General features: G+C 44.4%; 2 protein-coding genes across 5 annotated transcripts in view; both read right to left on the bottom strand.

Annotated features, from left to right (window-relative positions):
* Window positions 1-14,852, bottom strand: part of MFSD14A (major facilitator superfamily domain containing 14A) — a 36,930-nt gene that overhangs the window by 10,421 nt on the left and 11,657 nt on the right. For 3 of the 4 annotated variants that reach the window (XM_061633813.1, XM_061633816.1, XM_061633814.1), the window contains exons 4-6: window positions 7,572-7,699; window positions 1,421-1,535; window positions 795-1,013 (exon numbers count right to left, since the gene is read on the bottom strand). In XM_061633813.1, coding sequence (XP_061489797.1) covers window positions 795-1,013; window positions 1,421-1,535; window positions 7,572-7,699 — 462 coding nt within the window. Of the gene's footprint in view, window positions 1-794; window positions 1,014-1,420; window positions 1,536-7,571; window positions 7,700-7,793; window positions 7,900-14,852 lie in introns of those variants that run through there. The other variant, XM_061633815.1, reaches the window with a different exon arrangement.
* On the bottom strand, window positions 9,529-14,410 carry LOC133387930 (uncharacterized). The gene is made up of 2 exons (XM_061633812.1): window positions 11,268-14,410; window positions 9,529-10,508 (listed from the first exon to the last, which is right to left on the bottom strand). Exons 1-2 carry the CDS (start codon window positions 12,841-12,843, stop codon window positions 9,538-9,540), a joined length of 2,547 nt encoding a protein of 848 aa, XP_061489796.1. The 5' UTR covers window positions 12,844-14,410; the 3' UTR covers window positions 9,529-9,537.

Below are 14,852 nucleotides of genomic sequence, written 5' to 3'. Positions count from 1 at the left end.
GCAAGTTGTTAAGCAAGTGTTTCTGAGTTCAGGACTATAAGTTTTGTAAGACTTTGTTTTGAAATGAGCTTATGAGAAGGATCAGAATGGCATGGGGGTATTTTCAATTTAACATTGCGGAATGCGAAAAATGCATGCTGACTCTCGTGGCTATATCACATATAGTCTGAGGTAAAGAATTCCCCCCCCCCCCCAAGAAATTTGTTATCTACTTTGGTGTCTCCATTCTGGACCTTAATAAAACAAGGAGGCCAGCTAGATTAACACTTTTCTTCAGCAGCTGAATTTCTGCCCCAGTCCCAGCAGGACCTCCTGCCCAAATAAGACAATCTCATCCTCTGTATGGGTCCCCGTGTGGCTACTTGAGCTGGGACTCTCCCACCACCACCTGTTCGTTCCACTGCTGGAGTTCAAGAATGTGCTCATGTTGGAGCCAAGGTTCTTTTGCACCCTGATACTGTCCCAAATATGTTTTTAAGCAGTTAGTGAGCGTGTTCCTCCTGCCTGGGGATATAGTAGCTTAAGTAGACAAAGCCATGTGGAACTGTAGACCAGCCAGACATATGGCCACAGATACATGGAGGAAAGGTGTATGTTTATTTTGAAATTATGCCTCCTTAGAGCCTTCTAAAACATTAGCAAAAGGTGCAGTCACAAGATCTAGGGAGGGGTGAGAACCCCTGTAATTCCAGTACAGACAGCAGCAAAAAAATGTACTGTTACATATTAATAAAAAATCTACAGTTTTAAGTAATTCCATAGCACTTTCTATACCAAATAGTTAAATACATTACCGCAAACGGATCAGCTTGTTCCCAAGAAATGGGTGCTCCCCATGATGCAGGCCGCATCTTTTCTGGCAATGATTCAGGTACAGCAACAAGGATAAAGCAAATATCCAACAATGCAATAGCTGTCGCTAGGACCACAACCAGACTGTCTCCATACACTCGACCAAGGTAGGCACCAATGGCAGGGCTGGTAACTAAACTTGCAGCAAAAGTTGCTGAAACCTATAAATGAGAACAGTCTGTGAGAACACTTTCATGCTGCCTTTCTTACACTAAGCAAAACTTAAGACAGTTCACAGAGCAATAAAAACATTTAACACAAAAACTTATAAATTTTGGATAATTTAGATTTTGATCATTTTTTCCTATCACAACTGTTGACTTTTAGGTAACTGAAGGATAACTTCAGGTTATGGGTAAGCATAACAACAGAAAGTTCTGTGGTAGTATAGAAGTAGTAATAAAGACTATTCTGTTCAGATAAATAGAAAACTAACACAGTACTTAAAAATGCTAACAGAGAGGAACCCACTGAGGTGCTCAACCTGTAATGCATACAAACCACATTAAAAGTATTCTAATTACTCATGTCCACTGTGTTTAAACATTCAGAACAATTAGACCCATACCAAGCCATAGGCCATGCTTCTTTCATGTTCTTGGGTTATATCTGCTACATAAGCAAACACCACTGAGAAGGTCACTGCAAAGACTCCAGAGACAGAGATAACAGCAAAGTACCACCTAGAAAAAAAAAGATGCTATATGATCAGAATAGAAAAGCTTATTTAAGGTAGTTGATTAATAAGCAGTTCAAACTTAACTTTTGCCTGACCAAGTTACATATGTCTAATATTTTGTTGTTCCAACCACTGTCATTACATTCAAACAAAATATATCAGTAATTGAAATAACTATGGATAGCATCTTTACAATTTGGATAATTATTATATATATATTATTTCACTTCAAATATGTAAGACGTTGTATAAAGTAAAGTGTGTATTAAGACTCTATCATACAACAGTAACAGTTTATATCAGATTAATCTAAAAAACTTTGTCTAAGGCTTTGGGCAGCCACCACATATCTAGCTACTCTATCAAATTTATTTTATTTCGACAGTAGAAACACAATCTTTAGCTTGACCACTGGCATTGGATATATTCTGTATCTGGTTCAAAAAAGGTTTCTCCATTAAAAATGGAACTGGACTGCCTTCAAGTTGATCCCGACTTATGGCTACCCTATGAATAGGATTGTCATGGTAAGTCGTATTCACGGGGGGGTTACCATTGCCTCCCTCTGAGGCTAGTCCTCTCCAACTGGCTAGGGCCTGCTCAGCTTGCCACAGCTGCACAAGCCAGCCCCTTCCTTGTCCACAACTGCCAGCTGGGGGGCAACTGGGCTCCTTGGGACTACGCAGCTTGCCCACGGCTTCACAGGTGGCAGGGCACATAATCCCTGAGCCACTCACTGTGGGGGTGATCTTTAGCTGGCCCTTGACACCCAGGAGACACGAGCGGCGATTTGAACTCACAGACTCTGGACTCCCAGCCAGGCTCTCCTCTGCACTGTGTTATACCAGCGAGTATTAAAAGTATAGTTAACAATGCAAGTGCTCTATTATGAGGGCACCAGAAATACAAGGCACTGCTCTAAATAACTTGTACTTTTATCTTATATAGGCCCTCTTTAATTAGCACAGTTATGCATAATGTCATACCTTCTCTGTGGATGGAATTTTTTAAAAAGCACAAGCACAAAAAAATCTTTTGAAAATTTAACACTTGGTAACATTTAGTAGTTTTTACTCCACTGTTCAAATATTAATCACTGACTTATACAAAAATGTAGCCTAGCTAGAGATGTGAAGACCCAGAAAAAAACTAGAAAAAATCTGGATTACGTTTTTTTCAGAATGATGAATAAAATGTTAAGACAAGGTGTTCACATATTTCCTCCCCCAAAACGATTTAAAAAAACAAGTAACAGGAAGACTTAAGTAAGACTATGTAAAGTATCAGATCATCACAATTCCTCTACACCGAGGACAAGCAAATCCTGAGTTGTAGACTAAGAGTACAACTCTCAAATGCAACAGTAAGATGCATTTCTGCCTCTAGGAGGCACTGCCAATGACACAAGAGAAGGAAGAAGGATTTCAGTGCCTTCTTCCCTTGTGGGCTTCTTGTTGCTGCATAGTTGGTGGATCTGTTTCTGTCCTCTTTACTAGATTTCAAAAGCCTGGGAGAAAATACAGAGGAACATAAAAAAAGCAAAAATTGCTCATGACAGAGAAAATGAAACAAATTAAATTCCATGTAGTATTTACTGAGTCTTGGTTCCCCTGCCTTCCCTTTTACTTATATCTTTCTATGGAAATGAGTGCTTTGTGTCTGCTTGACCCTGTGGAGGTCTGGAGGAGACATAATAATTTCCAGAATACATAATAATTTTCTTTGTTTTACTTTTAAAATTTGTTTTTAGATGTTTTATTGCTTGTGTGTTTGCCACCTTGGGCTCCTTTGGGAGAAAGGGTGGGATATAAACTAACTAATATAATGTTGATTTTTTCTTCCATTTTTATTGTTCATTTGCCTGCTCCTCATAAACTGACAAAACCAAAGTTGTTAGGTTCCTTACAGTTCAGCAGACTACAGCTCAATCTGTAACAAAAAAAATTAAAAAATTAAAAAGTAAATTCAATTTGTAATTACTATCTGAATGAACTTTAAATGTACCAAACATGATAATTTTATGGGCAAGTCAACTTATACTTTATGTTTCTAAAGTTACAAGGTGACTTTCAATTGATAAAAGGTGTTAAAAATATGTATTGCATATTTTTCAATTTCCCCCCAAATGTCTGTTTTTTCCTGTAAAAACACAAACCACTTTTCCCACGGCTTCAAAATTTCTGGGAAAAAAATTCTGTAAAATATCTAACCTAGCGTTTTATGATGCTCTGTTCTACTTCTACTGGCCTACCGCTGGCTCTACTTTGTTTCTTCACAATGACACCCAAAAAGCCAGCTACAGCTGTACTACATAGGATAGAGAAACCTACCACAAGCCACCCCACCATGAAGCTTCACCCATATGTAATGCAATGCATTGTACATGGGGCTGCCTTTGAAAATTGACTCAAAAACAGGTCCACGATAGAGAAGCCTGTGCAAAATAGGGCAGCTGGATTAATAACATTGGTGATTAGTAAGTGGATTGACCCTTCTGATCATATCATGTCAATACTTTACCATTTACACTTTGTGGTCACTAAGTATCCAGCCCCAGTTCAAAGTGTGGTAGCTTGAAAGCCCTTAAATGGCTTGATGCCAGGTCACGCTTACTTACCTGGATCCTAATATCATCTCCTCCTTATTGTGAATGGCTGCCAAAGGGAAGGCATTTTCAGCAGTGGCACCCTGCTTAAGGAATGCCCTCCTTGGTGAAGATTGCCTGCGACCTACATTATGGCCTTTTGAGTGCCAGTGTGGTCTTTTATTTTACCAGGCGTTTTGAGATTATTTTAAGATGTTCCGGATTTTTAGCTCTGGAGGTGGGTGTATTTATTTAGTTTTATACTATGGTTTTACTCAGTTTGATTTTTAGGGTTCTTTGTTACTATGGTTTTTATCTTTTATTATTAACTGTCCAGAAAACATAATTATGTGGTGGATATAACCCTCTCTCTCACTCCTTTTCTGTGCTTTCTCTATGTTGCTTCCTGCTTTTCACTCTCTAAGTCTATCCTCAAGAATCACCTTAGGTGCTTCTCCTTTCCTGAAAAGCAATTCTTCCCTGTTCCATTACTTATTTGTCCCCTGGGCAAAGGTCATTATTTTCATATACTGCCTACTACATTGGTTATGCTAAATATAGTCAACAGAATGCTGCATTTGGATCAGAGAATTTAGTTTCAAGTCCTAGTTCAGCCATGAAGCTCATAAATCTTGGTTAAGTCACCATCTTTCAACCTAGCCTACCAATCAGGGTTGAAGATAAAATGGGACCATCCCCTGTACACTAGAAGGAAGGAAAAGATGCAAGTGTGCAAACACATAGAACTAAGAGTATTAAAATGTGGTATGATGTTCAGCACTAGTTTTCGCACAACAAAAGGCTTCTTTGGAAATATGTTGGCCTAGATCCAAGAATACATGCAGCTAGTTCTGTATGCCCGGGGGGGGGGGGGTTATGTTTCTCAAACAGCAACCTCCTGTGTCACATGCCAAAACTTTTGAACCTGAGAGGAACTTGAAAAGCAAGGAGAAGTGTATGTTATTCAAAATGAAAATTAAGTAGTCCCACTTGCCATTACCTAAGCTATTAGAGTTACCAAAGTGGCTCTTTGGATTCTGGTGATGATCTTTTTAATTTTGCTAGTGTCTTTTGTGTAAAGCTAACGCTAGTTTAATTTAGCCTGGTGTGCCCAAAAGACAGGGCCTTTTTGATGGTGGCCCCTTGGTTATGGAACTCCCTTGCAGTGACTTAATTCTTGGCCCTTCTATACAGCACCTTGAGTATCTTGCTTCACTTTCTTTTTCTCTCTCATTACATTTTGTACCCCACCCCTCCTTTGATTTAGAACACAGTACAGCTTCACATAGTAAATTATTAAAACCTTCATCTAAAATAACCCTAACAGTACTATATTGTATGAAAAATACAGCACAGAAGCAACAACAAATACCTATAGGGAGTGTCCACACTACTGGAATGAAATAAATCATGCCTGGATAAACAAGAATGTTTTCAACTAGCATTTAAATATGTCAACTGGGGAGGCAAACCAAATATACTCTGGGAGTCCTGCCAACAAAAGTGCCCTAGCTTCCACCAAGGATGGGACCCACAAGCAAGGTGTCTTTTGGTGACTGTAACAACCAGGTGGACTGGTATGGAGGAAAACACTCCCCCTGGTACTTGGGTCCCAAGTTACTTGTTCAGTGTTTTCTATGCTAACAGCAAGACCTTGAATTGGGCTCAGTAGTTTAACAACAGCCAGTACAGAGCCGTCAGAATCAGAGTGATGTGATCTCTCCTTTCTCTCAACAGCCAGGTCACAGCACGAGCTGCAGCTTCCAGACCCTTAAGGATAACCCCAGATAAAATGCATTGCATGCAATTTCAGAGTGGGTTGCAAATTAAAAGCATAATAATAATGTAAATGTACTGCCTTCAAGTCGATTCCAACTTATGGCGACCCTATGAATAGGGTTTTCATGAGGCTGAGAGGCAGTGACTGGCCCAAGGTCACCCAGTGAGCTTCATGGCTATAAGGGGATTTGAACCCTGGTCTCTGTTGGAATAGGCAAATGCATGTTCCCTTTATGGGATATTTGGGGAATATCCCATGTACCTGTTTTACCATGATGTAACTTCCTAATGGGTGGGGTTACTTACCTGACTTCCTCCTCCTTTGTCCTGGGGGATTTTTGAATATTCTCCATCTGCTGATCTTCCTACCTTTGAGAGAGGCCGCATGGCATGATGCTCTCTGCTAAGAGCATCAATACAAACACCAAGATGGACTGAGACTTCTATATTTTCTTTCATCTAAGCTACAGCCTATGTTTCTAACATGTGAAGAGGTCGTGAGTAAATGTTTTATCTTTTACCTAAGAAGGTTGTGTCCGTTGTTATTTATATAGAGAAAGGTGGGCCTGGTTTACATTCTCATTCTGCTGCTTGTATTTTTATATCTCTACTAAGAAATAGGACCAACCAAATTAGTTCCTATTTCTCTCTGGTATTTTTATAATACCGAACAGTCTCCCAGGTCGTAGTCCAACACCTTAACCACTATACCATACTGGCTCTCAAAAGCATAATACATCCACATAAAAAAACAGGCAAGTAAATGACAACTGAAGTAATCACGACAAACAAACTTTAAACTCCAGTGATGTCCTGAGCAAAAAGCCAGGTCTCTAGCTGCTGCTGAAAGTTAAACATCACTGGCACCAATCAAATCTCAAAGGGGATTTTGTTCCAGAGTTTGGGGGGAGGAGCACCACTGAGAAGTGTTAATGACTTGTGTGATCCAGAGCAGCTCTCATAGTAATTATACACTTATGCAATGTATTTTAACATATTTTTCTTTCTGTGTACATAACTTTGTTAGGGCTTGGCTAAAAAGCAGCTAATAAATACTCTGAGTAAATAAAATAAATATCAAAGCATTTTTAGATTAATATATTATGGATATGTTGATCAGCAAAATGATGCTGCTTTGTACTTAGAGGTTCTCTGTTTTATACAGTAGTTTATTTCATCACTGGTTTAGTTGTAATTCTCCAAAACTGGAGTTGCTAAACTCTGTCAATTCTTGAATCACAAAAAAGTGAGTATTTCAGCAGAGAAATGGAACTAAGATGGCATGTAAGTTTATGTTTAAAACAGACACTAACAAATGCCCTATGGCAAAACCTATGTAGGGCTCATTCTTGTCTAAAAAGCTGGAGGAAAGAAATATCACAGTCCCATGAACCAGATCTGTACTTCAACAAGCCTAGAGACTGAACTGCAGGAAAGCCTAAAACATTAGCCTCCAGTATTGTCTGACAGCAAAACAAGCAGAGAAGCCAAGGGGAGGTTTGTATGTCATACACAATACATTCATTAGCAAGTGACCTAGCATTCTGCTTACAGACCCAATCAAGTCTTGCACAAAAACAACTGAGTTTTGACATTTCAGCTAGACATAACAAAAACTAAGTGCCCAAGACTAACATAACCGATATGTAAAGACAAACTTTAAAAGGGGACACTAACCATGGGCTGATTTTCATCAGAGGAATTGGAGCACAAGTAAAAAATACTGTTAACAGGAGGAAGGATTTTCGGCCCCAAACATCAGACAGAGCCCCGATCAGAGGAGCGCTCAGGAAAGACAATAAACCCTGTAAACACAAAAGTGAAGGAAAATGTGAAGGGCTCCTGCTGGGAGGAAGGGTGGGATACAAATTAAATAAATAAATGGACCATTGGTCTCACCTGAAGGGTGATTTTCATAGGAGAATGCCATCATGCTGGATTATAGCTCGTCCTATCGTCCAAAGGCAAGAATGTTTCTGAAGTCAAGACTAGGGCGTCAGGCCCCTCCCACTCTCCAGTTCATTCGCAGCGAGTCCAAAGAGATATATCTAAACATGCAGGAAAAAAGGCCAACGGGCCTAGCAGCAAGAACATAACATAATAATAGTAACATTAATAATATCTGACTCTAACCTAGCGAAAACAGTAATAGAAGTCTTGACTTCACTAGAGAATTAAAATTTAATGTAATATAATATAATATAATGACGAACTGTAATATATAAACCATCCCAAAAATTATGTAGTTATCCTCCAACTGGGAGGGTCATGATGGCATTCTCCTATGAAAATCACCCTTCAGGTGAGACCAATGGTCCATTTTCCATAGGAGGAATGCCATCATGCTGGATGTACCAAAGCAGCCCATAACCGGGAGGGACCACCCACATACTAGTCGTCATTAAGAACCTGTTGCAAAACTCGTCTGCCAAATGAGGCATCGGCAGAGGCATAACGATCTATTTTACAATGCCTTATGAACGAGTGTGGAGTAGACCAAACAGCAGCTCTACAAATATCGGCAACAGGAGCGTTAGTAGCAAAAGCAGCCGAAGTGGCTGCTGATCTAGTGGAATGAGCTGTTATACTAGGCGGAACTGGAATCTTAAGGGACTCATAGGCTAAGGTAATACATGCACGCAACCAGCGGGATAAGGTGGAATTAGCTACTTTATGCCCCATAGACCTTGGATGAAAGGATACAAACAAAGACTCAGTCTGTTGTATATCCTGGGTCCTGGACAGGTAGGTCTTGAGAGCCCTCCGAACATCCAACAAATGCCAAGCCTTCTCGAGCGGATGAGTAGGATTCGGACAAAATGAAGGTAGAACAATGTCCTGGTTGCAATGGAAAACTGAATTGACCTTGGGACGGAATGAAGGATCAGTTTTCAGCACAACAGAATCCTTGTGAAAGACACAGAGGTGGCGAGCAGAAGACAATGCGCCCAGTTCCGAGACTCTTCTCGCCGATGTAATCGCAATCAGGAACAGGACCTTGAAAGACAACAGACGTAAAGGCACAGTCCTGAGTGGCTCAAACGGAGGACGTTGTAAGGCCTGTAGAACCTTTGACAAACTCCATGATGGAAAACGGTGAGCTACAGCCGGCGAGCGTAGAGCAGTGCCTCTAAGGAAGCGTTTGATAAACAGATGTGAGGCAATAGGGGCGTCAGTGGAAGATACTGAAAGAATGGACGACAGGGTGGACGCATGTCGACGTAATGTGTTGGGTCTAAGTCCCAACATGAGGCCCCTATGAAGATATAGCAGCACTTGTTGTACTGTAGCCTTGGAAGGATCGATGTGTTGAGACTGACACCACCTGGAGAATGCTACCCAAGTATGCTGATATATACGAGTGGTGGATGGTCTTCTCGAGGCCAAAATAATGTCAATAACAGCGTCTCACAGGTCGGCCGATCTCAAATGTCCCCGTTCAAATGCCACGCTGTTAGGTTGAGCCACTTGGGGTCCTGATGCCATACTGGGCCTTGTGATAAGAGATCTGGCCTGACTGGGAGTGGCCAGGGATCCGTCACCTACAGTGCCAGGAGATCCGAGAACCACGGTCGACGGGGCCAATATGGTGCTATCAGAACCAGCTGTGCCCTCTCGCGACGTACCTTCTGCAAGGTTTTGGCTAATAGTGGTATTGGAGGGAAGGCGTATAATAGTCCCTCTGGCCACGGCAATGACAGAGCATCCACCGCTTCCGCTGTCGTGTCCAGGTATCGAGCGAAGTAGCTGGCAATTGCGACTGGAAGCAAAGAGGTCGACTGAGAAGGGACCGAATCGACGCTGGAGAAGATGGAACACAGTCGGATGAAGTTTCCATTCTCCCGGAAAGACTTGTTGTCTGCTGAGCCAGTCTGCTGTGAAATTCCAAATTCCTCTGAGATGTTCTGCTTTGAGGGATTGCAGATGTTGTTCTGCCCAGTCGAATATGATGGAAGCTAGGCTCTGTAGAGGTCTGGACCTGGTGCCTCCCTGTCTGTTTAAATGAGATTTGGCACACGTGTTGTCTGTTCGAATGAGGATATGGTCCAAGTGGAAGAGAGACTGAAAATGAAGCAGAGCTAAGTGGACAGCCTTTCGTTCCAGCCAGTTGATGTTTTGAGTTTGTTCTGCTGTGTTCCAAACTCCCTGAACGAACTGGGAGTTGCAGTGGGCTCCCCAACCCAGGAGACTGGCATCGGTGGTAATGACAGTCCGGTGGGGTTCTCTGAACGGAGTGCCTTGGGTGAGATGTTGTACCCTTGTCCACCAGCGGAAAGACAAGCGCAGTGTGGGACTCAGGGGGATTGCTCGATGGTTTGAGTTGGCAATGTCGTGTTGGAATGGCAACAGGGCCCACTGTAGCTGGCACGTATGTGCCCGAGCCCATGGCACAATATGGATGGTGGATACCAACATTCCGAGAGCCCTGGCTAGAAGCATGACATCTGCAGAAGATTTGTGCATCAGAGACCTTGCGATGTCTGTGATAGCGGTGATGCGATCTGGGGACAGGAATACAGTCGCTTGCAGTGTGTCTAACATTGCCCCTAGATGCTGCAGGCGTTGGGTTGGTTGTAGATGGCTTTTGTCGAAGTTGACTAGCCAGCCGTGGGCCTGTAAGATATGGAGCGTGAGTGTTAGATGACGATGAGTAAGCTCCCTAGACCTTGCGCGTATTAGGAGATCGTCCAGATAGGGGTAGATATGGACCCCTTGAAGCCTGAGGTAAGCCACTAGGGTAAGCAGCACCTTGGTAAATACTCTCAGGGCAGACGAGAGTCCGAACGGCATTGCTCGATATTGGAAGTGCTGGGAGCCAAAGGCAAAACGAAGGAATTTCCTGTGGGCTGTGCAAATAGGGACATGGAGATATGCTTCCTTTAGGTCGATAGAGACAAGGAAGTCACCTTCTTGCAGGCTGTCTGTAATGGAGTGGAGGGATTCCATTTTGAACCTGCGATACTTTACGAAACAGTTAATGAACTTGAGGTTCAAAACCGCCCTCCATGAGAGATCGCGTTTGGGCACAGCAAATAGGAGGGAGTACACCCCTTCCGACCTCTCTGCATTGGGGACTGGCTCTATCGCCTCTATGTCCAAAAGGTGCTGTATCGCAGTCTGCATGATGCAGCGCCTGTCTAGTGCCCTGGGACAAGGGGAAGGATGAAAATTGTTTGGAGGTATTGCCCAAAACTCAATTGCATATCCATAACAAAAGAGGTCTCTGATCCATGGGACCTGAGTCAGAGGTAGCCAAAGTTCGGCAAATAGAATCAATCTGCCCCCAACTGGTATTGCCTTAGTATTGTCTGCGTTGGCGAGACCCTCCCCTGTATGAGGACGTTGAGTAGCCTCTGCGGCCCTGGTACTGACCTCTACTGGGGAAACGTCTATTCCAGCCTCCTCTGGTGGAGCGGAAGTCAAATGCTGGGAAGTCACGGCCTCGTCCCCCGGGCCGGGTTCCCCGAAAGGGCTGAGACGTGCGATATGAAGCGAAACGCCTAAAGGGTCTGCGCTCGACGTTTTTGACGGTGGCCAAGACAGGCTTTCGAGTGTCCTTAGGGTCGACAAGCACTGCCCTTAATGCCTCTTCCCCGAAAAGTAATGAGCCTGCATAAGGTGCTCGTGAAAGATTAACTCTGGCAGTAGAGTCAGCCTGCCAGTGACGAAGCCAGAGGGTCCATCTGGCAACGATCTGAGCCGCCAGGGCGCGTGCTGCTAGTTGATTCGCGTCCAAGGTGGCGTCGGCCACGAAAGCAGCTGTTTTACGCAGTTTTAGTAGCGATCTGCGCAGGGAGGCAGGATCTGGATTGTGGTCCTCGATGAGGTCGTCTAACCACATCATCGCTGCCCTGGTGAAAATAGAGGCAAATGTGGATGCACGCATGGAAAAGGCGATGGCCTCATGGGTCTTGCGTAAAGCAAAGTCCAGTCTCCGTTCAGTGGCATCCTTTAGATGAGAGTCCCCTTCCCTCGGCAAGAGGGACCTGGAAACTAAACTGGAAATAGGCTCGTCGATGTTAGGGACAGCCAGTCTGGTAGAAAAGTCCGGGGCCAAAGGATAAAGTCTGTCCGCAATGTTATTAAATCGGCGTGCCTGTAAGGGGTGGGACCATTCGTCCTTGGCCAGTTTAGCGATGGGGTCTGGGACAGGGAGGAAGTTTTCAGCTGGCGTAGGGGATTTCAAGACCCTGGCCCCTTTTAAAGCGGGAGTGGAAGCTGCAGTTGGAGTGGATTGAAGACCAAGGGCGTTCAAGACTCTGCGCGCCAGGGGCTGGTAATCTGAAGAGTCGAAGAGGCGATAGGAGGTTTCTGGCTCTGGTTCCAAATGGTCACTCCACTCGTCTGCTTGGTCTTGCAGCGCGAATGCGGGCTCTGCATCAAAAGAGGCGTCATCAACGAACCTGCCCCTGGTAACGTCAAATGGGTCTGGAGAACCTGATGGGTTTGTCTCACTGTGTACACTTTCAACCCCGCTGTGTTGAGGGATAGCGGGAGGTTGTGAAGATGATTGACCCTGAGTAAAAAAGGACAGCATGCCCTGAAGTTGTGTAATGAACTCGTGGGAAAGCTGTAGTCCCGGAGATGTAGATGGTTGCTCTTGGATAGGCGGAACTGTAGACGGCCCCACAGGTAGTGAAGAAGAGCAAGCTCTGGGTTGGCTGGACATTGGCTGTACAGGAAATCCAGGAAAGTCCTCCTCATCAGAGGAAGCCGCAGGAGAATGAAAGAGAGTAGTTAACTGTGCATGATTTGAGTCCTCTGGCACTGGAACAGAGACATAGCGGGGCCGCTTGATTGTGCTGTGGCTAAGATGTTTGGTTTTGGCAACCGCTTTAGAGTGCTTATGTTTGACCGCCTTAGGAGGTTTAGGCTTGGTCATCTGGTTTGTCACAGGCTGTTGTATCGGCTTGGTTGCCTGGGTTGTCTCTGGCTGTTCTGCCATCATATAGATAATAAGGGTAGCTGTACACGGCACACGACTGGGGCAGAATGCACAGACCCGGGCAGGCACAGTACACAGCACACGACTGGGGCAGAATGCACTGGCAGATGGCAAAGTACACTGCCACGATGGGGCAGAATGTACGCTATGAACAGTCTTAGAACATGCACAGTACACGGCACACGACTGGGGCAGAATGCACTGGCTGATGGTAGGTACACTGTCACGATGGGGCAGAATGTACACTTGGAGGAAAGGTGATATTGCACAACTTGCACAGTATAGTCCAAATAGCTTTGTATATTTTCAATAGTCTTGCGCACTAACAGGTGGCCTGGTGCACTGTTATGGCAGTATTAGTAAATTTGATGAAAAGTCACATGTGCACAGTAGTTGCAGTGATTGTAGAAAGCCACAGTAACCCAGTGGTTGCCAGGGTCAGCCTCAGAGATGGGGTTGGTAAAGGAACTTATGTAGAGGTAAAAATCCTATCTGCAGCACATAAACAGGGAGCAGATCACACAGAGGGAGCTGACAAGAACCTGGGCTCTGCAAACCCCAACCCGTGAAGGAAAAAATCCCCTTTTGTAATACTAGTGGGTTCTCAAAAGGGACGGGAAAAAACGGCCACTAAAATGGCGCCCGTAAAAAGAGCGGGAAAATTCGAACAAAAATGACGGATACTTTGCCCAGCAACAACCGTTGTATGAAGAAATGAGCAAGGTGGGAAAAAATTTTAACTGTAAAAATGGAACCGCCCACGGTAGAAATACAGCCGCAGGACTAAGAAGGTAATCGCGGCTGAAAAAATTAGCCTGGAAAAAGACTTCGTGAAGGAGGCAGGACAGCTAGCGGACTTCCCGAAGCCGAAGAGAATCGGCCAACAGGCAAGCCGCAGCCGCGGGCTGAAGGGACTGACTCCGCGAGGAACCAAGCGCCGCAGATGATCGAGAGAGACAAGGCAGCCCAAACAAGAGAAGTCGCTAAAAAAGGGGAAGGCAAAGAGCCGCAGACATCGGCTCCTGACGGGCGAAGGAAGCGCCGCCCGTAAAAATGAACGATGAAGGGAGCCGCAGCCGCAGGCTCCCGATCGTCAAGGCACAAGGGGAAATGGCAAAAGGACCGGAGAAAATAAAGTACGAAAGAAGCCACAGCCGCGGGCTCCTAATCGTCAGGGCACAAAAGGAGGATCGGTAGAACAAAAAAGGGGGGGTGGAGGCTGCCGCCGCAGCTCCTGGCCCCGCTGGGGAAAGAGACCGCAGCCGCGGTCTCTGTAGTTTGGGAGTAAAAAACACACCCCCGGGAAAACAAGAAATTGACAAGGAAATTGACACACAACACACAAACCGTGGTAAGGGATGAGACAAAGGGAAGGAACGAGACGAAACAACGTACACAAAACTCCACCCTCTATCACACAAAGACAAAAAACTTATCTAGTCACTAGCTAAAGATCTTGCAGGGACGAAAGGCAAGAATGAACTGGAGAGTGGGAGGGGCCCGACGCCCTAGTCTTGACTTCAGAAACATTCTTGCCTTTGGACGATAGGACGAGCTATAATCCAGCATGATGGCATTCCTCCTATGGAAAATAAGAATGTGCACAATGAAAGCAAAAAGAGATGAAAGGTTTTACATCTCATATGTTAATCTGCAACCCTACTTTTAAACAGGACAACTTCCCCTTTTCTTGCAACAATTCACCGCCCAATAAGGGGACTGAGTGGTAGGATGAGTATGCTGGACCTCCCTCATATGACAGAAAGCTCATGACAGCGCTCATATGGATGTCTCTTAGCCCACTAAAAACAGAACAGTTCCACAGTACTTCTTCCACTTTTGGAGGCCAACATTGCAGCAGCCTTTTTCTGTGTTGTAAAGCTGTACACAGTTGTTCACCATGTGAGAACGAATTGCCTCCAGATGATCCGGGAGGAAAACATTTTTGGGCCCTCAGCATATCCCAAAGGGATTCATTAACATTTGTGTGCCTTCCCAAAAACATATGTTAC

Source organism: Rhineura floridana, chromosome 6, assembly GCF_030035675.1.
Source record: "Rhineura floridana isolate rRhiFlo1 chromosome 6, rRhiFlo1.hap2, whole genome shotgun sequence".
NCBI lineage: Eukaryota > Metazoa > Chordata > Lepidosauria > Squamata > Rhineuridae > Rhineura > Rhineura floridana.
Note: the sequence above shows the minus strand (reverse complement) of the source record. Positions and strands in the feature narration are given on the sequence as shown.